The sequence below is a fragment of the Anolis sagrei genome, chromosome 7 (assembly GCF_037176765.1).
Source record: "Anolis sagrei isolate rAnoSag1 chromosome 7, rAnoSag1.mat, whole genome shotgun sequence".
Classification (NCBI taxonomy): Eukaryota; Metazoa; Chordata; class Lepidosauria; order Squamata; family Dactyloidae; genus Anolis; species Anolis sagrei.
In genome coordinates, this window is record NC_090027.1 from 43,431,647 (window position 1) to 43,457,303 (window position 25,657).

At 45.0% G+C, this 25,657-nt stretch overlaps 1 protein-coding gene across 1 annotated transcript; it reads left to right on the forward strand.

The window, feature by feature from the left end:
• The first annotated feature begins 4,458 nt into the window (after positions 1–4,458).
• On the forward strand, positions 4,459–22,698 carry UBE4A (ubiquitination factor E4A). The gene is made up of 19 exons (XM_060787029.2): positions 4,459–4,693; positions 6,109–6,285; positions 8,126–8,238; positions 8,428–8,580; positions 8,680–8,839; positions 8,934–9,136; positions 10,687–10,878; positions 11,035–11,368; positions 11,458–11,578; positions 13,222–13,529; positions 15,780–15,912; positions 17,299–17,486; positions 17,585–17,685; positions 17,782–17,895; positions 20,006–20,180; positions 20,284–20,464; positions 20,549–20,696; positions 20,790–20,947; positions 21,914–22,698. The coding sequence occupies exons 1-19, from the start codon at positions 4,561–4,563 to the stop codon at positions 22,050–22,052; spliced, it is 3,231 nt and encodes a 1,076-aa protein (XP_060643012.2). The 5' UTR covers positions 4,459–4,560; the 3' UTR covers positions 22,053–22,698.
• Positions 22,699–25,657: the final 2,959 nt, after the last annotated feature.

The following is a 25,657-nucleotide window of genomic DNA, read 5'->3' on the forward strand; positions in this document are numbered from 1 at the left end:
GGGATTTATAGTTCACCTACAGTAAAAAAGTATTCTGAACCCCACCAACGATAGAATTGGGCCAAACCTCCCACACAGAACCCCCATGTGGGCCACAGCAACGTGTGGCAGGGGACAGCTAGTTTACAATAATAAGAAACAACTGCATTTCTTAGTAATCAAGAACTGGGTCTGAGCTACTCCAACACCCATCTCTTCTAAGGTTTCAAGAAAGGGGAAAACTCAGTCACGACATTTCTCCTGACACACAAGCAGAGAGGGATCTCAAAGCACACACCACACACTCTCCATACCAAAAAATGTAAGAAGGCAGAAGTCAGATTCAAAAAGGCTTGCAATATCCATGTTAAACCAATCAGAATGAGAGTGGAAACAGAGAGGAAAGAAGAAATTAGATATATAACATTCCAACTGTAATGCATGTGGACAATTTCAACAGAGAGGAGGAAACCATGAAAATGAGCACAATCTAGTTCCCTGTATTTAAAAACAAGAGAATCAAGACAGTAAATAAAGAAACAGGGGAACCCCAGACAACAAACAATCAAGTGCCAGTCAACACATCCCAAACAGAGGGTGCCTACAGGCAACAACAGCCAGGCCACCTCTATGCATGGGGAAAGGGAAACCCTTAGTCTATACCAGTGGTTCTCAACCTTCTTAATGCCATGACCCCTTAATGCTGTTCCTCATGTTGTGGTGACCCCCAACAATAATATTTTCGTTACTACTTTCATAACTGTAAATTTGCTACTGTTATAAATCGTAATATAAATACCTGATATGCAGGATGCATTTTAATTCACTGGACCAAATTTGGCACAAATACTCGATATACCCACATTTGAATACTGGTGAGGGTTTTTTTTTGGGGGGGGGTGGATTTTGTCATTTGGGAGATGTAGCTGCTTGGATTTATAGTTCACCTATAATCAAAGAGCATTATGAACTCCACCAGTGATGGGATTGAACCAAATTTGGCACATAGAACTCCCGTGACCAACAGAAAATACTGGAAGAGTTTGGTGGGCATTGACCTTGAGTTTGGAAGTTTTAGTTCACCTACATCCAGAGAGTCAAGCTAGGATGGATCTGGATCAAACTTGGCACAGATGCTCAATATCCCCAAATGTGGACACTGGTGGAGTTTGGGGAAAATAGACTTTAATATTTGGGAGTTGTAGTTGCTGGGATTTATAGTTCACCTACAATCAAAGAGGATTCTGAACCCCACCAACAATAGAATTGGACCTAATTTTCCACACATAACCCAGATGACCAGGAGAAAATACTGTGTTTTCTGATGGTCTTTGGCGACCCCTCGGACACCCCCTCACAACCCCCCCAGAGGTCCTGACGCCCAGGTTGAGAAACACTGCCTTAGTCTATACTAAGCTAACGAAACTGTTCCTCATTGAGGACTTGAGACTTGGGTAGTGTGGGGTTGAATTCCAATAAGGACACCTTGCAAAACACAGTCCGAGCACATCAATGGTGAGGAGCGGAAGACAAAGACGGGAGAGACACCAAGAAGCAAGCCCCTCAAAGCAACTCAGGATCTTGATGTCCCTCTTCCTTTGACCCATTGAAGGGTGGCCAATGAGCCCTACCTGCAAAGAGCAATCCAAGGGTAGCAACAGACCAGGGGTGGCAGACCCTCCCCATCCTTGTATCCCTCGGTGCCAAAGGGAACACACTCGGGTTGCAGGATCCAAATGAGTATTGGTCTGAGTGTAGCCTAAGCTGCCTGCGATGCAGAAGAGCATCAAGAACGCTCCTCTCCGCAAAGGAAGTCTGTGGGCAGAGGCCTCTCCCCATTGCGTAGACTTAGGTAAACGAGAAGACGTCAGAGAGGCAACAGATGCAGCCTCTTTTCTGAGAAACGCACCTTCGACGGCTCCCCTTCCTGATAAACAACCTGGGAAAAAGGAGGAGAACAGACAGCGGATTTGGCCAGGCTCTGGAGGTCTTACAGACCATAGGACAGCTGGATCGTGGAAAGAATGTGGCCAACCAGACCAAAGGGCAGCCAGATTGACCAAAGGATGACCACATTACTCAAAGCTTGGCCATGTTGGCCAACGAGAATGTATTCATTCGCTAGTTGACAAGCTTTCTTCAACCATTTTTAACTAGTGTGTTTAATCTATCGATTTAATGAATGGTTTAAATGTTTTAATGTACCGTATATACTCGAGTATAAGCCGACCCGAATATAAGCCGAGGCACCTAATTTTACCACAAAAAACTGGGGAAATGGTTTGACTGAGGGTGGGAAATGTGGCAATAGTATATTGCATTACATCAGTGTTTCTCAACCTTCCTAATGCCACGACCCCTTCATACGCTTCCTCATGTTGTGGTGACCCCCAACCATAACATTAGTTTCATTGCTACTTCATAACTGTCATTTTGCTGCTGTTATGAATAGTAATGTAAATATCTGATATGCCGGATGTATTTTCATACACTGGACCAAATTTGACACAAATACCCAATATGCCCACATTTGAATATTGGTGGGGTTGGGGGAGGGTTACACTTCCCCTGAAGCCACAGGTCCACAGTTTGGGAGTCCTCTTGGATTCATCGCTTACGCTTGAGGCTCAGGCGTCGGCGGTGTCTGGGAGGGCTTTTGCACAATTGAGACTTGTGCGCCAACTGTGACCGTACCTCGCAAAGGCTGATCTGGCCGGGGTGGTCCATGCCTTGGTCACCTCTAGATTGGACTACTGTAATGCGCTCTACGTGGGGCTGCCCTTGAAAATGGCTCGGAAATTCCAACTGGTCCAACGGGCAGCGGCCAGGATGTTAACTGGGGCTCATTACAGAGAGAGGTCAACCCTCCTGTTCAAGGGGCTCCACTGGCTACCGTTTATTTTCTGAGCCCAATTTAAGGTGCAGGTGCTTACATACAAAGCCCTGAACGGTTTGGACCATCCTACCTGCGTGACCGCATCTCTGTTTATGAACCCATGCGCTAACTTTGTTCATCCGGAGAGGCCCTGCTCGTGATTCCACCTGCATCGCAGGCGCGTTTGGTGGGGACGCAAGACAGGGCCTTTTCTATGGTGGCCCCCCGACTCTGGAACACCCTCCCCAAAGATCTTAGACAGGCCCCTACATTGGCTGTCTTCAGAAAGAACTTGAAGACCTGGTTGTTCTGATGTGCCTTCCCATAATAGGAAATCTCCAATACCAAGTCCCAGAAGCACTTTATTAGAACTAAGATTGCTGCACACTGCACACTGCACTTACCCCATAATCCTTATATACCACTTGTCATATCAGCACTTTTAATCCTGTACCCATTACTCTGGCCCGGCCCAGTTTTATTGTGTCTTGATGTATTGTTTATCGCTTGTTGTTTAATATTGCTTTAACTGTTTTTAATTTTGCTTTAGGTGTTGTATTGTTATGTTGTGTTTTGAGGCCTTGGCCTTTGTAAGCCGCATCAAGTCCTTCGGGAGATGCTAGCGGGGTACAAATAAAGTTTAATAATAATAATAATAATAATAACAGAAAACACTGGAAGGGTTTGGTGGGCAGTGTCCTTTGCAGTTGGTTTTGGAGTTGTAGTTCACCTACATCCAAAGACGACTGTGGACTCAAACAATGATGGATCTGGACCAAACTCTACACGAATACTCAATATTCCCAAATGTGAACACTGATGGGGTTTGGGGAAAATAAAATCTTGATATTTGGGAGTTGTGGTTGATGAGATTTATAGTTCACCTACAATCAAAGTGCATTCAGAACTCCACCAACAATGGAATTGAACCAAACTTGGCACACAGAACTCCCATGACGACCAACAGAACATACTGGAAGGGTTTGGTGGGCAGTGCCCTTTGGTTTTGGAGTTGTAGTTCTCCTACATCCAGAGATCACTGTGGACTCAAACAATGATGGATCTGGACCAAACTCTACACGAATACTCAATATGCCCAAATGTGAACACTGGTGGAGTTTGGGGAAAATAGAATCTTGACATTTGGGAGTTGTGGTTGCTGGGATTTGTAGTTTACCTACCATCACAAAGCATTCTGAACCCCACCAATCATAGAATTGGGCCAAACTTCTCACACAAAACCCCCATGAGGGCCACAGCAACGCATGGCAGGGGAAGGCTAGTAAAACTGATAAAAATAGAAGGCCTAATAATAATAGTAATAATAATAATGATGATATAAAGAAGTAAATAAATAATCTGTGCCCACACTGCCATATATCCCAGTTCGAAGCATCTAATGTGGGATTTAGTTCAGTCCTTAATTCAAAACTGTCTGAGAAGGAGAAACACTCAGGAGAGAAGGGCCAGATTCCTCCCCATCCTGTCTCCCCTTCTGCGCATGCGCCCAAAGGCGGCTTCCATTCCTCCCCATCCCGTCTCTCGTTCCACGCATGCGCCCAAAGATGACTTCCGCAAATCCGCTCACTTCCGCCGCTTTTTGATGACGCGCGGCTGGAAGACGTCATCACGCGTGGCCCGGTGGACTGACTGGGAAGTGAGCCTGAAGCGGCGGCGGCAGAGCCAATGCCAATGGCCGGGTGGCCATGACCGACCGGGAGAACAACAACAGCAGTGGCGGGATCTCGCGGAACCCCTTCGCCGCCCTCTTCGGCTCCGTGGCCGACGCCGAGCTCTTCGCCCAGAGCCAGCAGCAGAGGCAGGCCTCGCACGCCCCCGGTGAGAGAGGGAGGGACACCGCACTCGAGCCCAGGCTTGGGCCTACCCTCCAGCTGCTTTGGACTACAATTCCTAACAGCCGGTAGGCTGTTAGGAATTGTGGGAGTTGGAGTCCAAAACACCTGGAGGGCCAGAGTTGGGCTAGGTGGCCCATATGGCCATCTGTCCAGGGTGCTTTGCTTGTGTTCTTTCTGCACGGCAGCAGTTAGGACTGGATGCCCTTTAAAGATCTCTTCCTACTCTAGGATTCTATAGTTCTATTATTATTATTATTCTATAGTTCTATTGTTGTTGTTTTTGATAAGCAAAGGCTGCATGGCCATCTGTCAGGGGTGCTTTGATTATGTTCTTTCTGCATGGCAGCAGTTAGGACTGGATGCCCTTTAAAGATCTCTTCCTACTCTAGGATTCTATAGTTCTATTATTATTATTAATATTATTATTATTATTCTATAGTTCTATTATTATGGTTGTTGTTGTTAAGCAAAGGCTGCATGGCCATCTGTCAGGGGTGCTTTGATTGTGTTCTTTCTGCATGGCAGCAGTTAGGACTGGATGCCCTTTAAAGATCTCTTCCTACTCTGGGATTCTATAGTTAAATTATTATTATTATAATTATTATTATTATATAGTTCTATTATTGTTGTTGTTGTTGTTAAGCAAAGGCTGGATGGCCATCTGTCAGTGGTGCTTTGCTTGTGTTCTTCTTGCATGACAAGGGGTTGGACTAGGTGGCCCACGCGGTCTCTTCCAATTCTATTATTCATTAAGCAGAGGCTGGAAGGCCATCTGTCGGGGGTACTTTGATTGTGCTCTTCTTGCATGGCAAGGGTTGGACTAGGTGGCCCATTCAGTCTCTTACAATTCAATTATTTTGATTATTATTCATTAAGCAGAGACTGGGTGGCCATTTGTCAGGTGTGCTTTGATTGTGCTCTTCCTGCGAGGCAGGAGGTTAGACTAGATGGCCCATGTGGTTGCTTCAAACTGTAAGATTCTGTGATTCTAAATCAAAACTCAAGATCGAATGTTGACCGGGGAGGCCTTCTGCCTTCTGCTTCAACTGGGGCTTATATGCCGACAGTTCCTTTAGGTGCTATGGAATCTCTGCCTTTGGCAGGTTCTTTGCGTCTTCTTTTGTGGACTATGGGAAGGGGGTCCTTTGGGTGATGGTCAGCACTGAGATTCTGGTTGGTTGTATTCAGTGGGACCTTAATGATGTCCGAAGAGGCCGTGGATTGTAGGGGAGAAGGCTACTCTGGTGGAGATCTGGACCCAAACCGTGTGGCGGTTGGGGTCTTACTTCCGAAAAGAGGAGGGGGAGAAAGTGAAGGTGCCACCCCCAGTTCCTTGAGACAGGGGTCTGGGGGGCTTGGCTGGGCGGCTCACTGTGACCCACTGCTCTCCCTCTGCAGTGGAGGAGGCCTCAGCCAGCCAGGATGACTCTGACAACAGCGTCTCCGAGAGCCTGGACGATTGTGACTACTCTGTGGCTGAGATCAGCCGCTCCTTCCGCTCCCAGCAGGAGCTCTGCGAGCAGCTCAACATCAACCACATGATCCAGAGGATCTTCCTCATCACCTTGGACAACAGTAAGTATTGAGGCCGATCGGGAAAACATCTGAAGCCGGCAAGGTTCTGATCAGACTCCCCTTGAGATTCATGGTACTGTTACAGAGAAGGTCAAGAGCTTGGCTGCCAAGATTATGGCAAAACATGTTCTAGGAGAGGGGAATTTCTTTCCCCAAGTGACTTTTGAAGTTGGAGAAAAGGAGCAGGTAGTGAGACAAGATGTGTGCCGTCAGGTGGACACCCCACCCCCAAGTTCCAAAGTGCTCTCACCCCTTCCTGGTTTGGTTTCGTCTCTTGGAAAATATAGTAAACACAACTCTGCAGAGATCTCGTTTCCTTCCCTTCTCTGCCATAAAGGTATCTCCTGAAATTGCCCATGCTTTATTTATTTATCATCTCAGAAGCAGAGGATACAGTTGTAATGAATTCAAAAACACAAAGTTAAAAAACTTGGCATTATAGTGAATGCCCTTTGACCGGTAGCTGGCCATTTGGAGTGCCTCTAGTGTTGCTATAAGAAGGTCCTCTGTTGTGCATGTAGCAGGGCTCAGGCTGCATTGCAGTAGGTGGTCTCTGGTTTGCTCTTCTCCACACTTCCATGTCGTGGACTGCACTTTGTGGCCATATTTTTTAAGGTTAGCTCTGCTTCTCATGGTGCCTTCCCAGTCGTCCAGTCTTCTGTGTGCCCAAGAGGGAGTTTCTCATCTGGCATCAACCACTGATTGAGGTTCCAGGTTTTAGCCTGCCACTTTTGGACTCTTGCTTGCTGAGGTGTTCCTGGGAGTATCTCTGTAGATCTTAGAAAACTATTTCTGGATTTAAGGCAGTGGTTCTCAACCTGGGGTCCCCAGATGTTTTTGGCCTACAACTCCCAGAAATCCCAGCTAGTTTGCCTGCTGTTAGGATTTCCGTGAGTTGTAGGCCAAAAACATCTGGGGACCCCAGGTTGAGAACCACTGATTTAAGGCATTGGTATGCTGGCTGATATCCAAATAGGGAACAGGCCAGTTCACAGTGTCATAGGCTGCTGACAGGTCTATGAAGACCACCCCTGTAATCTGCTGCCTTTCAAAGCCGTCTTCTATGTGTTGAGTCAGGTTCAACACTTGCGATGTGCAGCTTTTGCCTTTCCTGAAGCCAGCTTGCTGTGGAATCAGACATGGTGCTGGTTTTAACCTATAAAGCTCTATACGGTTCTGGCCCAGCTTACTTGTCCGAACGCATCTGCATCTGCGTCCCACCTCGTAACTTAAGATCATCCGGGGAGGCCCTGCTCTCGCTCCCGCCAACATCGCAAACGCAACTGACGGGGACGAGAGATGGGACCTTCTCGGTTGTAGCCCCCCGCCTGTGGAATGGCTTCCAAATGAAATACGATCGACCCCATCCCTCCTGGCGTTCAGGAAGAAATTAAAATCTTGGTTTTGGGACCAGGCTTTCGGACAGTAAACATAAAGCAGCACTTTGATTGGAAATGGATTGGCAAGGCGATAAAGATGAGGATACTGTTTTATTGTTCTATCAGTGGGTTTGTGGACTGAGTATTGTTTTCAATTAATGACTGTTATTATAATTTGGTTATAATTAATTGCTATTTTTTTAACTTTGTATGTATTTATGGTTTTATACTGTGTTATTAATTTGTGACATCAAATTGCTGCCTATGTTAGCTGCTCTGAGTCCCCCTCCCTGGGGGGTTGAGAAGGGCGGGGTAAATAAAATGGGTCTATTTTTTCCATAATTCTATGCAAATTAAGTCTCCCCCAAGCTGTGATGTGTGGGAGGGAGTGCAGGTTCCCATGAGGGGTGCTTATTGAGGCACGTAGAACAATTGTTGTTTTGGTGATTCCCAACTTGTAGGTGACCCCAGCCTGAAAAGCGGCAATGGGATCCCCGCCCGCTGCGTGTACTTGGAGGAAATGGCCAATGACCTGGAGGACCAGGACTGGCTGGACATGGAGAATGTGGAGCAGGTGCCTGTGGGGCTTGTTGGGGTTGCTGTGGGTTAAGCGGGCAGAGGCTCCGGCCTTGACCACAGAGTTTCTCAGAGGACTTTTGAGTCTCGCTGCAGCCAAAAGGCAGATCCAGTGGTCAGAAACGTGGCAGTGGTGAGGAAGCTGTCATGGCAGGGCTTTATTTTTGAGGTTGTTCTGTCTGTCCAGGCCCTCTTCAACCGACTGCTGCTTCAGGAACCTGGAAACCATCTCATCAACATGACCTCGGCCGGTATCCAGAACCTCTCGGCTGAGAGAGATGCAGGCGAGAAGCACATCCTCCGCTACCTCTTTGCCTGCTTCCAGAGGGCCAAGGAGGAGGTCAGTCCAGCTTCCCTTCCCCAATCTGGCTTCTTGCCGGCTTGAGCAAAACAGAGCAGCCCAGGGATAGGTGCCTCCCTCCCTCCTCTCTTGTTCTAGATAACCAAAGTGCCAGAGAACCTGCTGCCCTTCGCAGTGCGCTGCCGGAACCTGACCGTGTCCAACACCCGCACCGTCTTCCTCACCCCGGAGATTTACGTCAACCAGAATGTCTACGAACAGCTACTGGACTTGATGCTGGAGTCCCTCAGAGGAGCTTGTGAGTTGCAAAGGCAGAGCCAAGGCTCTTGGGGAAACGTCCTGTGAGGGTTCGTCTCTCAAACAGACCTCCTCCTGCCTCTTTCTCCTTGCAGACTTCGAAGAGGTGACGGAGTTCCTGGAGGAAGTGATCGAGGTTATCGTTGCGGACGAGGAAGTGCGGACCTTTGAGGAAGTGATGGTGCCCGTCTTTGACATCCTCTTGGGACGGATCCGGGAGCTGCACCTTTGCCAGATCCTGCTGTACTCCTACCTGGACCTGATCCTGTACTTCACCAGGCAGAAGGAGATCGCGGCGGTGAGCACTGGGCAGCCCTTTCCCATCCAGGTCCCATTCAGAGGGTGATTCCCTTGTTCCCTGAGCTGAGGGTCAAGCCCTTGAGCTCTCTGCAGCCTTCCCACTAGGATGCTGGTCACAGAGGAGGCACTTTCGCCATGAATATCATCACCATGATATGGTTATCTACTTCCTGGATTTCCTTTCTGTGGGAAAGGAAGTACAGGCAGTCCCCAAGTTATAAACAAGATAGGGTCTGTAGGTTTGTTCTGAAGTTGAATTTGTGTGTAATTTGTTTAGTGCCTCTTGAATGTGTGCCAGGCCCCAGTTTGCACATTTTGCGCCTTTTAGAAGTTGTTTAGTGCCTCTTAAGTGTGTGCCAGGCCCCGTTTTGCACATTTTGTGTCTTTTATTTTTTAAATTTTAAATTATTACATTTGGCCCGGCCATGGGTTTTTTAAATGCTGTGTGTTACTGTTTATTGTTTATTTCTTATTTTTTGTTTGTGTGATTCATATTAATTGTATTGTATTGATTACTTTTGTTTATTGTTTTTGTTTATTGATGTGCTGTGGGCTTGGCCTCATATACGCCGCACCGAGTCCCTTGGGGAGATGGTAGCGGGGTATGAATAAAGTTATTATTATTATTATTATTATTATTATTATTAGCCGTCCCCTGCCACACATTGCTGTGGCCCACATGGGGGTTCTGTGTGAGAGGTTTGGCCCAATTATATCATTGGTGGGGTTCAGAATGCTCTGTGATTGTAGGTGAACTGTAAATCCCAGCAACTACAACTCCCAAATATCAAGATTCTAGTTTCCTCAAACTCCACCAGTGTTCATATTTGGGCATATTGAGTATTTGTGTAGAGTTTTGTCCAGATCCATCCTTGTTTGAGTCCACAGGGCTCTCTGGATGTAGGTGAACTACAACTCCAAAACTAAAGAACACTGCCCACCAAACCCTTCCAGTATTTTCTATTGATCATGGGAGAACTGTGTGCCAAGTTTGGTTCAATTACATCATTGGTGGTGTTCATAATGCTCTTTGATTGTAGGTGAACTATAAATCCCAGCAACTACAACTCCCAAATGTCAAGATTCTAGTTTCCTCAAACTCTGCCAGTGTTCACATTTGGGCATATTCAGTATTTGCGTAGAGTTTGGTCCAGATCCATCATTGTTTGAATCCACAGTGATCTCTGGATGTAGGTGAACTATAACTCCAAAACCAAAGGACACTGCCCACCGAATCCTTCCAGTATATTCTGTTGGTCATGGGAGAACTGTGTGCCAAGTTTGGTTCAATTCCATCATTGGTGTAGTTCAGAATGCTCTTTGATTGTAGGTGAACTATGAATCCCAGCAACTACAACTCCCAAATGACAAAATCAATTTTTTTGAGGGAAGGACATACATTGGGTTGTTAGGTGTCTTGTGTCCAAATTTGGTGTCAATTCGTCCAGTGGTTTTTGAGTTCTGTTAATCCCACAAACGAACATTACATTTTTATTTATATCGATTATTCTGATGACTGGCCCTTGCCACTTGCTTTCCTTCCTTCAGATTTTTGTGGAATACATCCAGCCCAAGGACCCAGCCAACGGGCAGCTCTACCAGAAGACCCTCCTGGGAGCCCTCCTGAGCATCTCCTGCTTGCTGAAGACCCCTGGGGTGGTGGAGAACCACGGCTACTTCTTGAACCCCTCCCGGTCCAGCCCCCAGGAGATCAAAGTCCAGGAGTCCAATATCCACCAGGTGAGGCTTCACAGACCCTGCCCTGGCTTGGTGCGTATCAGGTAAGACCCAAAGGGCACTGGAAATGTGTTGGAATGCGGGAGGGAGCTTTGGGCTAAGGAAGCATGAGGAAGAGGCCCACAGGGACGCAGCAAGGCTGTCCTCTCTTGGTCGCAGTTCATGGCCCAGTTCCATGAGAAGATCTACCAAGTGCTGAAGAACCTGCTCCAGCTCTCGCCGCAGACCAAGCACCGGATCCTGTCCTGGCTGGGGAACTGCCTGCAAGCCAACGCGGGCCGCACCAAGATCTGGGCCAACCAGATGCCGGAGATCTTCTTCCAGATGTACGCCTCGGACGCCTTCTTCCTGAACCTGGGGGCCGCCCTCCTCCGCCTCTGCCAGCCCTTCTGCAAGCCCCGCTCTCCCCGGCTGCTGACCTTTGACCCCACCTACTGCGCCCTGAAGGAGCTGAACGAGGAGGAGCAGAAGAGCAGGAACGTGCACATCAGGGGTGAGTGGCCCTCTTCTCCATCTGAGCCAAGAGAAGGTGTCCCGCTTCTGAGAGTCAGTGGAGAAGCCTTTCCGTTTCTCTTCCTCAAGGTTTGGAGAAGGAAACCTGCCTGATCCCGTCCACAGTGGAGCCCGAGTTCGCCCCCAGCTACAACCTGGTGACAGAGAACCTGGTCCTGACGCAGTATACGCTCCACCTGGGATTTCACAGGTACAGGGTCCCTTGTAGGTGGGAACGGTAAGCGTGGCAGGCTCCTTTCAGCTTCAGCAACTGAGAGTGTCGTTCTCTTGGCTTTGGGACAGGCAAAGCGGCCTATTTGTTTATTTATTTATTTATTTCCAAGATTAATATATGCTTTAATATCAAAATGTACATCTATATAAATAAAAATGTAATGTTCGTTTGTGGGATTAACTTAACTCAAAAACCACTGGACGAACTGACACCAAATTCGGACACAAGACACCTATCAGGCCAACGAGTGACCATCACTCAAAAAATTGATTTTGTCATTTGGAAGTTGTAGTTGCTGGGATTTATAGTTTACCTACAATCAACTACAACTCCCAAACTCAAGGTCAATGCCCACCAAACCCTTCCAATATTTTCTGTTGGACATGGGAGTCCTGTGTGCCAAGTTTGGTTCAATTCCATCGTTGATGGAGTTCAGAATGCTCTTTGATTATAGGTGAACTATAAATCCCAGCCACTACAAAAACCAAATGACAAAATCATAAATTTTTGAGTGGTGGTCACACCTTGTGTTGTGGGACGTTTTGTTGCCAAATTTGGTGTGATTTTGTTCATTGGTTCTTTTGTTTTTAAGGTACTCATTATGCACAGAGCATACAATATAATACTACTAATAATATGATATTATAGTTATATATTTGATATTACATGTAATATTACTAATAATATTACAATATAATGGTATAGTACAATATAGTAATACATAATACTGATATTTTACTATGCTAACAATATAATATATTGTATGTATATATATCTTACTAGCGGTTCCCTGCCACGCGTTGCTGTGGCCCAGTCTGTTGATCTGGAAAATAAAGTAATGGGAAAGTGTTGGTTTCTAATATATGTAATGTCTTTATGCTTGTGGGTAAACAGCACTTCTTGCAGTTTCTTTGCCAGTGTTGATGTGGAGAGTGTCTGGTTTGCCTACTCTGGAACATGCAGCATATCATTGTCCTTCTTTAGGGGTCTCTTTCAAATCTATGATACTATATCTGTTTGTGAGAGAGATAATCATATCTATCTATATTTATGACTGGATGGCTCTGATTACATTACTAGAAATCCCAAATGTCTATTTCCTCCAAACTCCATCTGTGTTCATATTTGGGCATATGGAATATTCGTGCCAAGTTTGGCCCAATTCCATCATTGGTGGAGTTCAGAATGCTCTTTGATTGTAGGTAAACTATAAATCCCAGCAACGACAATTCCCAAATGACAAAATCATATTTTTTTTAGTGGAGGACATACATTGGGTTGTTAGGTGTCTTGTGTCCAAATTTGGTGTCAATTCCCCCAGTGGTTTTTGAGTTCTGATGGTAACACAAATGAACATTACATTTTTATTTATATAGATAAGCCGCTTTGAGTCCTCTTCGGGCTGAGAAGGATGGCATAGAAATGCCGTAAATAAATAAATAAACAAACTGATGACACTGGAGACAAGATGGAGCTGTCTTCCTGGCCCCTCTCTTCACTCTGTATAGCACTGCTCTGCCAAGCCTGTGACGTAGAAGGGTGGACGAGGCTCATGAGCTTGTGATGGACTTGGCCTGAGTGCCCGCCTGCTTCCTCCTGCCTCTCTCCCGCCCATCCAGGTTGCACGACCAGATGATCAAGCTCAACCAGAGCCTCCACCGGCTGCAGGTGGCCTGGAGGGAGGCCCAGCAGAGCTCCAGCCCCTCGGCGGACAACCTTCGGGAGCAGTTTGAGCGCCTCATGACCATCTATCTCTCCACCAAGGCGGCCATGACGGAGCCCCAGATGCTGCAGAACTGCCTCCACCTGCAGGTCTCCATGGCGGTCCTCCTGGTCCAGCTGGCCATCGGGAACCGGGGGCCGGAGCTCGTGGACCTGACCTTCCCCCTGCCGGACGTGAAGTACAGCGTCCTGGCCTACGTCCCGGGTGAGTGGCACTGGGTTTTAAGTTGTTGTTTTATGTGCTGTTGGTGGTCCAATCGGTTAAACCCTTGCGCTGGCAGGACTGTAAGACCAACAGGTTGGAGGCTTGAATCCAGGGAGAGTGCGGATGAGCTCCCTCTGTCAGCTCCAGCTCCTTGTGCAGGGTCATGAGAGAAGCCTCCCACAAGGATGGTAAAACATCCGGGCACCGTCTTTGGAGATGGCCAATTCTTTCACACCAGAAGCGACTTGCAGTTCCTCAAGTCGCTCCTGATGTGAAAAAAAAGTTTTGTTGGTTTTACTTTTTTGTACTGTGCTGTGTGTTTGAATCCAGGGAGAGTGCAGACGAGCTCCCTCTGTCAGCTCCAGCTCCCCATGCAGGGTCATGAGAGAAGCCTCCCACAAGGATGGTAAAACATCCGGGCACCGTCTTTGGAGATGGCCAATTCTTTCACACCAGAAGCGACTTGCAGTTCCTCAAGTCACTCCTGATGTGAAAAAAATGTGTTGTTGTTTTTACTTTTTTGTATTGTACTGTGTGTTTATTTTATGTGTTGTTTTTAGGCCCCTTGTATCATATATAAGCCGCCTCAAGTCCCTTCGGGGAGATGGGGTAAAAAATAAAGTTGTTATTATTATTGTTATTATTATTATTCCTGTAGCCAGTGGGCTGCCACAGGGAGAAGGGCATGCTCTCTAGGAGTACTAGGTTATTCCTCTTTGACCCTATGGACGGCCTGTTCTGCCTAGCAGTTGATCAAGAGCCAAGCACAGCTGGCAAGCCACTCCACAGGAGAACTGAAGCTCTCTGCTCTGATCCTCTCTAAGGTTGAATGTGGCTGGATGGCACCTAGGTGATAGAGCAAAGGCCCAAGCATTCCTTTCTCTGGACTGGGGCTGAATGACTCATTGTGGTGTTAGCCAATCTTTGGTCTGGATGGGCTGAAAGGCATGTCTGTAAACACGCAAGGGCAGGCTGTGGCTTGCTAAAGTGGCTCTGAAGCAGAGGGTGGCCTCCTTTTTAGAAAGAAAAAGGAAATCAGCTTGATTTGGAGCAACCATAATAATAATAATAATAATAATAATAATAATAATAATAATAATAATACATCACACAGTCCTAAGCGCTTGGGAAGGGTTCGACTTGTGATTTTGTGATAGGAAATCCAGCATGTATATATTTTCTGTGATATACTGTGTTTTTGTCTCAGTAAAGTAATAAATAATAATAATAATAATAATAATAATACACACAGTCCTAAACACTTGGGATGTGTTCAACTTGTGGTTTTGTGATACGAAATCCAGCATATACACACACACACACACACACACACACAAATATATACACATACATAATTTTCTGTGTCATGCTGTGTTTTTGTGCCAGTATAATAATAATAATAATAATAATAATAATAATAATAATACATCACACAGTCCTAAAGTAATAATAATAATAATAATAATAATAATAATAATAATACATCACACAGTCCTAAACGCTTGGGAAGTGTTCAATTCCAGCATATATATATATATATATATATATATATATATAGTTTTCTGTGTCATACTGTGTTTTTGTGCCAGTAAAATAATAATAATAACAACAACAATAATACATCACACAGTCTTAAAATAATAATAATAATAATAATAATAATAATAATAATAATAGATCACACAGTCCTAAACACTTGGGAAGTGTTCGATTCTAGCAGATATATATTGTTTTCTGTGTCATACTGTGTTTTTGTATCAGTAAAATATTATTATTATTAATACATCACACAGTCCTAAACACTTGGGAACAAAATTAAAAACATAATAGCCTATAACAATAAAATCAAAACAATTAAAAACACCGCAAGCTATAAAAACATCATTAAAAACCAAGCTCAACAACCAGTAACCAGGACAAGGGCACGATTGAACTAGAGAGGGTTGTGCATGGGCTTGTGTGAAAAACAGACTAATAGGGCCAGGAGTAAAGTGTTGAAAACTTTACTCCTGTGGCGGGGTTATCGGTAAATAGGGGTGGGCGTTCATAAACAGGAACTTTTATTGAAAAGCAATGCAGAAATGTTTCTACAAATGGTCCTCCTCCACGTTTTGCGTTCCGGTGTGTAATCACCTCATGTAAGCCGCCCCGAGTCCCCTTGGGGAGATGGTGGCGGGGTATAAATAAAGTATTGTTATTATTATTATTATTATGAGACATGGGGGCTCATTTGAGGTCTGGTGTCCGCAGAGTTCTTTGCCGACAACTTGGGCGACTTCTTCATCTTCCTGCGCCGCTTCGCTGACGACCTTCTAGAGACCTCAGCTGACCTCCTGGAACAAGTTCTTCATTTTGTGACCATTTTCACTGGAGATGTAGACAGGTAAAGGCCTCTCTCGCCATCCAGGTCTAGCGAAGCTGAGTGTGGAAGGGCTGGAGATGGAGAGAGATGGAGCTCCTAGCAGGGATTACAAGTTGCTGCAGAAAGGAGGAGGAGAAACCTGGGAAAATGGGCTGGTCTTGAGGTATCCCTGATTGGCCTGATACCTTTGCCTGTCACGGCTGCTGTTCTCTCGTCCTTGTTCCTTAAGAAACTGGGGGCATGTGGCTTGTCCTCCCAGGAGACTGTGTCTCCCTCCCAGCCTTTTTACAGGGAGAATCTTGTAATGTACAGCAGAGTAACCATAATCAGCAGCAGCATGACCCAGCACCAGCAGTCCAAAGTGACCAAAAGAACAAAAACACACAAACCAATGTTCTCTCTTCCATAGGAGGCTTTTCTTTGCAGTAAAATAATATGGTTGCACTATTTACAAGAACTAAGTTTCCACAACACAAATAAAATTCTAAATACTTCCTTCTTTGCTTCCATGCTGGGCTTCTTCCTCATGCAGTAGCTTTTTACACACAGCAGCCTTTATACTAGAGCTTTACACAGGAGGCCTACAACCTGGAGCTTCTCTCACTGAAGCTTCTCACACTAGGCCCCCTCACACTCAGCCTTCTCATAGACTAAAGCCTACCTCACGCTGTATAAGCCCACCTCACACAAAGGCTTCTCTCAGAGACTAAGGCTGACCTCACACCATGAGGCCTTTTCTCACAGACTGAGACCATTCTCCCACTGAAGTTTACCTCAGACTGATGGCTACTAAGCTACAGGAACACCTGCTTATATAGAACTGCAGATTAATAGCTTAGCTCTCACAGAGCCTCTTCTCACACTAAACTTACACAGGGGCTGTCACACTGGAACTTTGACCTGGGGCGTCTCTCACCGAAACTTCTCTCACTGAGATCTACCTCACACTGAGGCCTACTAACACTGAGACCTACCTCACACTGAGGCCTAACTCACACTGAGGCCTACTAAGCTACAGGCATGCCTGCTTATATAGAACTGCAGCTTAATAGCTTTGCTCTCACAGAGCCTCTTCTCACACTAAACTTACACTGGAGCTTTACACACAGGGGCCGTCACACTGGAGCTTTAACCTGGGTCTTCTTTCACTGAGGCCTACCTCACACTGAGGCCTACTAACACTGAGGCCTACCTCACACTGAGGCCTACTAATCTACAGACACCCCTGTTTATATTAAACTGCAACTTTTGCTGAGTCATTGCATCCATTTAACCCTTTCAGTGCTTGACTCAGATATTTGTAATTAATAACACCTAGTTAAAAGTGCAAATCCAGAATAGCAGGATTTCAGGAGTTCAAAGCTGTAGCAAAGGGCCCCCCCTGAGGCCTTCGCTCCCCCTTTCCAGGATGAAGAACCCCCACTTGCGGGCCAAGCTGGCCGAGGTGCTGGAGGCCGTCATGCCCCACCTGGACCAGGCGCAGACCCCGCTCCTCTCCAGCGTCTTCCACCGCAAAAGGGTCTTCTGTTCCTACCCGCACGCTGCCTACCTCGCCGAGGCCCTCATCAAGGTCTTTGTGGACATTGAGTTCACCGGTAAGAGGGCCAGGCTGGAGCGACAGCATCCTGCTCCCTTTCCTCTGTCTTCTCCCCCCCCCCCCCCCGGACTCAGGCTGCCTTCTTTCCTTGCTCAGGGGACCCCCACCAGTTTGAGCAGAAGTTCAACTACCGCCGGCCCATGTACCCCATCCTCCGGTACATGTGGGGCACCGACTCTTACCGGGAGAGTATCAAGGTGAGGCGGGGGAGCTCCTGGGCATGGGGGACACCTGGGCGAGGGGAGGGGGAAACGGTCATGCCCACCTCCTCTGGTTTCCTCTGCGATTTGCAGGCCCTGGCAGGCTATGCCTCTGAGAACCTGGAGGCCATGAACCCCCCGCTCTTCCTGCGCTTCCTTAACTTGCTCATGAACGATGCCATTTTCTTGCTGGACGAGGCCATACAGGTAAAAATATTGGAGGGGGGGGGACGGGGGGTGCAAAGGGAGCCCAGACCCCCTAAGATCTAAGACTTGCTTCAAGTGGCAATGGACTTTATTCGCTCCAGAAGCGAGATCTGACTGAATTGCCACTGCTCCTGCTCAAGCAATAATAATAATAATAATAGAATCATAGAATCAAAGAGTTGGAAGAGACCTCCTGGGCCATCCAGTCCAACCCCATTCTGCCAAGAAGCAGGAATATTGCATTCAAATCAACCCTGACAGATGGCCATCCAGCCTCTGTTTAAAAGCTTCCAAAGAAGGAGCCTCCACCACACTCCGGGACAGAGAGTTCCACTGCTGAACGGCTCTCACAGTCAGGAAGTTCTTCCTCATGTTCAGATGGAATCTCCTCTCTTGTAGTTTGAAGCCATTGTTCCATTGCATCCTAGTCTGCAGGGAAGCAGAAAGGAAGCTTGCTCCCTCCTCCTCCCTGTGGCTTCCTCTCACATATTTATACATGGCTCTCATCATGTCTCCTCTCAGCCTTCTCTTCTTCAGGCTAAACATGCCCAGCTCCTTAAGCCGCTCCTCATAGGGCTTGTTCTCCAGACCTTTTATCATTTTAGTCGCCCTCCTCTGGACACATTCCAGCTTAGAGTCAATATCTCTCTTGAATTGTGGTGCCCAGAATTGGACACAATATTCCAGATGTGGTCTAACCAAAGCAGAATAGAGGGGTAGCATGACTTCCCTAGATCTAGACACTAGGCTCCTCTTGATGCAGGCCAAAATCCCATTGGCTTTTTTCCCCACCACATCACATTGTTGGCTCATGTTTAACTTGTTGTCCACGAGGACTCCAAGATCTTTTTCAGACGTCCTGCTCTCGAGCCAGGCATTGTCCCTCATTCTGTATCTTTGCATTTCGTTTTTCCTGCCAAAGTGGAGTATCTTGCATTTGTCACTGTTGAACTTCATTTTGTTAGTTTTGGCCCATCTCTCTAATCTGTCAAGATCGTTTTCAATCCTGCTCCTGTCCTCTGGAGTATTGGCTAATAATCTTTATTTCTACCCCGCCACCATCTCCCCAATGGGGACTCGGAGCGGCTTACATGGGGCCAAGCCCGGACAACATAATACAGCAATAAAAACTATAGATCTGGACAATACACACACACGCATATATATCACAGCTGTAATAACAGTACATAGGCTGCAACATCGACAATCCATACTTTGTTATTTAACACTATTGTGAGGTCAGGAGTATTATGCTCCAAAATTCTGTCTGTCTGAATCCGGAAGTCCCAGAATAGCTTGACGTGTTCATTCTTTGTAACTTTTTCCAGCTTGTGATCCCACCAGTTCTTTGTCGCAGGCAGGTGGTCCTTGTGGCACAAGTTCCAATGAACCATCTGAGCAACGGTGCTGTGCCTCTGCTTGTAGTCTGTCTGCGCGATCTTCTTGCAGCAGCTGAGGATGGGATCTATTGTTTCATCTGCTTCCTTGCAGAGTCTACACTTGGGATCTGAATTGAAAAGTCATTGACTTTTCAATTCTGGCTTTGATGGCATTGGTTCTAATGACTTGTTGTTGTTGTTGTTGTTGTTGTTGTTGTTGTTGTTATTTCCCTCATGCCTCACAATGTTAAATCCTCAGTGGAACTCTCTGCCCCGCAGTGTGGTGGAGGCTCCTTCCTTGGAAGCTTTTAAGCAGAGGCTGGATGGCCATCTGTCAGGGGTGATTTGAATGCAATATTCCTGCTTCTTGGCAGAATGGGGTTGGACTGGATGGCCCAGGAGGTCTCTTCCAACTCTTTGATTCTATGAAGGCTGCAGTTTCTCCTTTTCAACAGGGAACTGAGCCTCTCTTGGAGGTGGAGGGAGGGCCTGGTGAGCTTTACTACTACTACTACTACATTTTAACTTGCTTATCCACTACTCCTTTCATCTTGAGGTGGGGCACAACATAGTAAGATAAAAGCACATCTTAACACGTAGTTAAAATACAAAACATACCCCTATTCAAACCATGTGTATTTGAGTCGCCCGAGGGCTGAGAAAAGTGGTATACAAATATAGTAAATAAATATTTGAGCACCCTCTTGGCCTTGCCCTCACTCTCTCTGCAGTACCTGAGCAAGATCAAGATCCAGCAGATCGAGAAGGACCGGGGCGAATGGGACGGGCTGTCCCCCGAAGCGCGGCGGGAGAAGGAGGCCAGCCTGCAGATGTTTGGCCAGTTGGCCCGCTTCCACAACATCATGTCCAACGAGACCATCGGCACCCTGGCCTTCCTGACCTCGGGTGAGGCGCTGCCCCATCTGGCACAGGGGGGGAGGGGGGGGAAGACGCCCCTCTGTCTGTCCACCCAACCATCTGTCTCACCGAGCCCCGCTTCCTGCTGCAGAGATCAAGTCCCTCTTTGTGCATCCCTTCCTGGCCGAGCGCATCATCTCCATGCTCAACTACTTCCTGCAGCACCTGGTGGGACCCAAAATGGGGGCCTTGAAAGTCAAGGATTTCAGCGAGTTCGACTTCAAGCCACAGCAGCTGGTGTCCGATATCTGCACTATTTACTTAAATCTGGGGTATGTCAGGGCAGGGAAGAGCGGGGTTGATGGGGCACTTGGAGGTACCTTTGGCCTAGTTCCTATGCGCCTCTTCTCTTCCAGGGACGAGGAGAACTTCTGTGCCACGGTGCCCAAGGACGGGCGCTCTTACTCCCCTACTCTCTTCGCCCAGACGGTTCGGGTCCTCAAGAAGATCAACAAGCCCGGGAACATGATTGTGGCCTTCAGCAACCTGGCCGAGCAGATCAAGGTGAGGCCGCGGGGAGGATTGTGCCCGCTTTCCACCTCCCTGCGGCTCCTCTTTGCACCTTGCGCTCACCGGCGCTGGCGCTTGTCTCCCTAGTCACTCGCTGACCGCCAGCTGCAGGAAGAGGAGACCTACGCGGATGCCTGTGACGAGTTCCTGGACCCCATTATGAGCACCCTCATGACGGACCCGGTGCTCCTGCCTTCCTCTCGGGTGACCGTGGACAGGTCCACCATTGCCCGGCACCTCCTTAGGTAAGGGAGGGGCCTTTGGGGATGAAGAGATGGGTAAACATCTTCCAAATAACAACAACAACAATATGTAACATAATTTTTGTTCCTAGGTTATCAATGTCATTTCCATTTTGTTTTTTCATGTTTTTTCTTTTGATATAAGAGGTTGCATTTTTCATTTGATTTTAGTTGTTAAGTTATAATTTGCTTTATATGTGGGGTTGTCGATTTTTGTTATTATGGGTGTATTGTTATTATGCTCAGGCCTTTTATGTTTGCAATCTGCCCTGAGTCCCTCCAGGGAGAGAGATAGGGCAGAATATAAATAAAATTATTATTATTATTATTATTATTATTATTATTATTATTATTATATACACAACAAGATGAGTCCACAGCAGACACTATTATTATTATCATTATTATTGTTGTTATTTGAAACACAACAAGATGAGTCCACAGCAGACACTATTATTATTATTATTATTATTATTATTATTATTTGAAACACAACAAGATGAGTCCACAGCAGACATTATTATTATTATTATTATTATTATTATTATTATTACTATTATTATTATTATTGAGTTGTTGTAGGTTTTTTCGGGCTATATGGCCATGTTCTAGAGGCATTTCTCTTGATGTTTCACCTGCATCCTCAGAGGTAGTGAGGTCTGTTGGAACTGGGGAAAAGGGGTTTATCTATCTGTGGAATGACCAGGGCGGGACAAAGGACTCTTGTCTGCTGGAGCTAGGTGTGAATGTTTCAACTGACCACCTGGAGTAGAGCAACTTCTTGCAAAGTAAGGACTGCAGAATTAAACAGGAAATAACACTTTGGAACCAGGAACAGAAATGTTTCAAAGGTTGTTAAATACTAAGTGTATGTAATAGTATGCCTGACCTCTGGCTCCCGGAGGTGGGGGGCGGCATGTGTGCCTTTGATCTGCCCCTCGGCCTCACTCCTGGCCTCCCTCTTTGCAGTGACCAGACGGACCCTTTCAACCGCAGCCCGCTCACCATGGACCAGATCAGGCCCAACACGGAGCTGAAGGAGCGCATCCAGACGTGGCTGGCCCAGCGGAAGAAGGAGAAGGAGCAGGCGGGAGGGGTGGTCTTGTGACCCCCCCTCCGGGGACTGTGCTGGAATGTCAGTGCGATCGGTGGGATGGCGGGGGCGGATGGGGGCTCGTGCTTGGGCACCTCCATCTCTTTGGTTCCTTGCCCCGAGGACTTGGCCACCGTTTCCCCTTGGTTCGCCTCCTGCCCTGTTTCCGTGGCAGGGGACTTTCCCCCCCCAGTTGGTTTCCCTTTTTTGAGGCAGCCGCTTCTGCGCAGAAACTGTGGGCCGGCCTGTCTCTATGCAAACCCATCCCTGGGTGGCGGATGGATGGATGGATGGATCCCTGAGAGGAAGGAAAGAAAGAAGGAAGGAAGGAGCAGCGAGGGGGTTGCCACCCCCTTCCTCTTCCCCACCTGCAGCTGAAAGAGGGGTGGCACCACATCCCTCCCCCCTTTTGCCCTTTGCTCCAAAGCCTGAGCTTGAATTTGGCCAAGTGTCCCATAATACCATGCGCGGGGACACGTGCTGTTGCAAGGAAGAGCCCCGGCCTGTGCCTGGGTGCCACTGCCGCCGCCACGGGAGCCTTCCAGGCCTGCCTCCTGCCCTTGCGCCGTGCCTGTTGCATGTCCGTCCGTGTGCCGTGTGTGTACAGAGTGCGACGTCCACTTAGACCAATAAAAGCGGCAGGTGCCCTGTTCCTTTGGAAGCGGCTCTTTGGGCCTCTCGTCTGTCGGCGTCTCTCTTTGGGTCTTCCTTTGCCGAGGAGAAGCTTTACTTCCACCTCTAGAATTGGGAGGGACCTGGTGGGCCATCCTCCAGTCCAACCCCATTCTGCCAAGAAGTAGGAAAATTGCATTCAAAGCACCCCTGGCAGATGGCCATCCAGCCTCTGTTTCAAAGCTTCCAAAGAAGGAGCCTCCACCACACTCCAGGGCAGAGAGTTCCACTGCTGAACAGCTCTCATAGTTAGGAAGTTCTCCTTCCTTTCCTGTAGTTTGAGGTCATTGTTCCATTGCATCCTAGTCTCCAGGGCAGCGGAAAGGAAGCTTGCTCCCTCCTCCCTATGACTACACCGGTCTCACATATTTATACATGGCCCTCATCATGTCTCCTCTCCGCTTTCTCTTCTTCAGGCTAAACATGCCCAGCTCCTTAAGCCGCTCCTCATAGGGCTTGTTCTCCAGACCCTTGATCATTGTAGTTGCCCTCTTCTGGACACCTTCCAGCTTAGAGTCAACAGATCCCTTCAATTGCAGTCCCAGAAATGGACACAGTGGGATTCCAGGTGTGGTCTGGCCAGAACAGAATAGAGCATGGGGAGCATAACTTACCTAGATCAAGGCTCTAGGCCAGGGGTCCTCAAACTAAGACCCGGGGGCCGGATACGGCCCTCCAAGGTCATTTACCCAGCCCTCGCTCAAGGTAAACCTAAGTCTCAAATGACTTGAAAGTACACAATAGCAATCCTATCTCACCAACCAAAATTTTATTTATTTATTTACTGTATTTATACCCCGCCCTTCTCCCCCCGAAGGGGGACTCAGGGCAGCCTAACAAAAGCATCATATGATGCTAGCATCATAAAAACAACCACAGTGCAATCAAAATATTAAAAATTAAAACAATTAATTAAGACACATCCATCGAAATCCAAAAACCAGTCCAGGTCAAATCATTGCCATAAAATGTGTGATCTTCTTCCACTTGCTCACTGATCAAATGCTTGGTCCCATAACCAGGTCTTGATTTTCCTTCTAAAAGACAAGAGGGAGGTGGCCAATCTGATATCTCTAGGGAGGGCGTTCCATAGGCGGGGGGGCCACTGCTGAGGAGGCCCTGTCTTTCATCCCCATCAACCGTGTTTGCGATAGTGGTGGGATTGAGAGCAGGGCCTCTCCTGAAGATCTTAAACTTTGTGATGGTTCATGGCAGGAGATACCCATTGAAATACCAATAAATTTATATTTGTTAACATTGTTCTTCATTTTAATTATTGTATGGTTTTAAAATGGGGTTTTTGCACTACAAATAAGAGATGTGCAGAGTGCATAGGAATTCATTCATGTTTTTTTCAAATTATAATCCAGCCTTCCAACATTTTGAAAGACTGTGGCCTGGCCCTCGGTTGAAAAAGTTTGAGGACCCCTGCACTAGGCTCTTATTTATAATCCTAATATTGTGCTATTCTAATAATATATATACATTTATTATAATGTAATACAATATAATTCTAATAATAAAACATATTATAATAATATTGTAATATAATCAGACTAATATATGAAATATAATATTCATAATATATATTCCTAATATTGTGCTATTCTAATAATATATATACATTTATTATAATGTAGAACAATATAATCCTGATAATATAATGCAATATATAATAATAATATTGTAATATAATCATACTAATATATGAAATATAATACCGATAATATATAATCCTAATAATAAAATGCAATATTTAATAATATTGTGATATAATTACATATATATATATATATATATATATATATAATGTAATACAATATAATCCTAATAATTAAATGCAATATAATATAATAATATTGTAATATAATCATACTAATATATGAAATATAATACCGATAATATATAATCCTAATAATAAAATGCAATATTTAATAATATTGTGATATAATTACATATATATATATATATATATATATATATAATGTAATACAATATAATCCTAATAATTAAATGCAATATAATATAATAATATTGTAATATAATCATACTAATATATGAAATATAATACCGATAATATATAATCCTAATAATAAAATGCAATATTTTATAATATTGTGATATAATTACATATATATATATATATATATATATAATGTAATACAATATAATCCTAATAATTAAATGCGATATAATATAATAATATTGTAATATAATCATACTAATATATGAAATATAATACCGATAATATATAATCCTAATAATAAAATGCAATATTTTATAATATTGTGATATAATTACATATATATATATATAATGTAATACAATATAATCCTAATAATTAAATGCAATATAATATAATAATATTGTAATATAATCATACTAATATATGAAATATAATGCCGATAATATATAATCCTAATAATTAAATGCAATATCTTATAATATTGTGATATAATTACATATATATATATATATATATATATATATATATAATGTAATACAATATAATCCTAATAATTAAATGCAATATAATATAATAATATTGTAATATAATCATACTAATATATGAAATATAATACCGATAATATATAATCCTAATAATAAAATGCAATATTTTATAATATTGTGATATAATTACATATATATATATATATATATATATAATGTAATACAATATAATCCTAATAATTAAATGCGATATAATATAATAATATTGTAATATAATCATACTAATATATGAAATATAATACCGATAATATATAATCCTAATAATAAAATGCAATATTTTATAATATTGTGATATAATTACATATATATATATATAATGTAATACAATATAATCCTAATAATTAAATGCAATATAATATAATAATATTGTAATATAATCATACTAATATATGAAATATAATGCCGATAATATATAATCCTAATAATTAAATGCAATA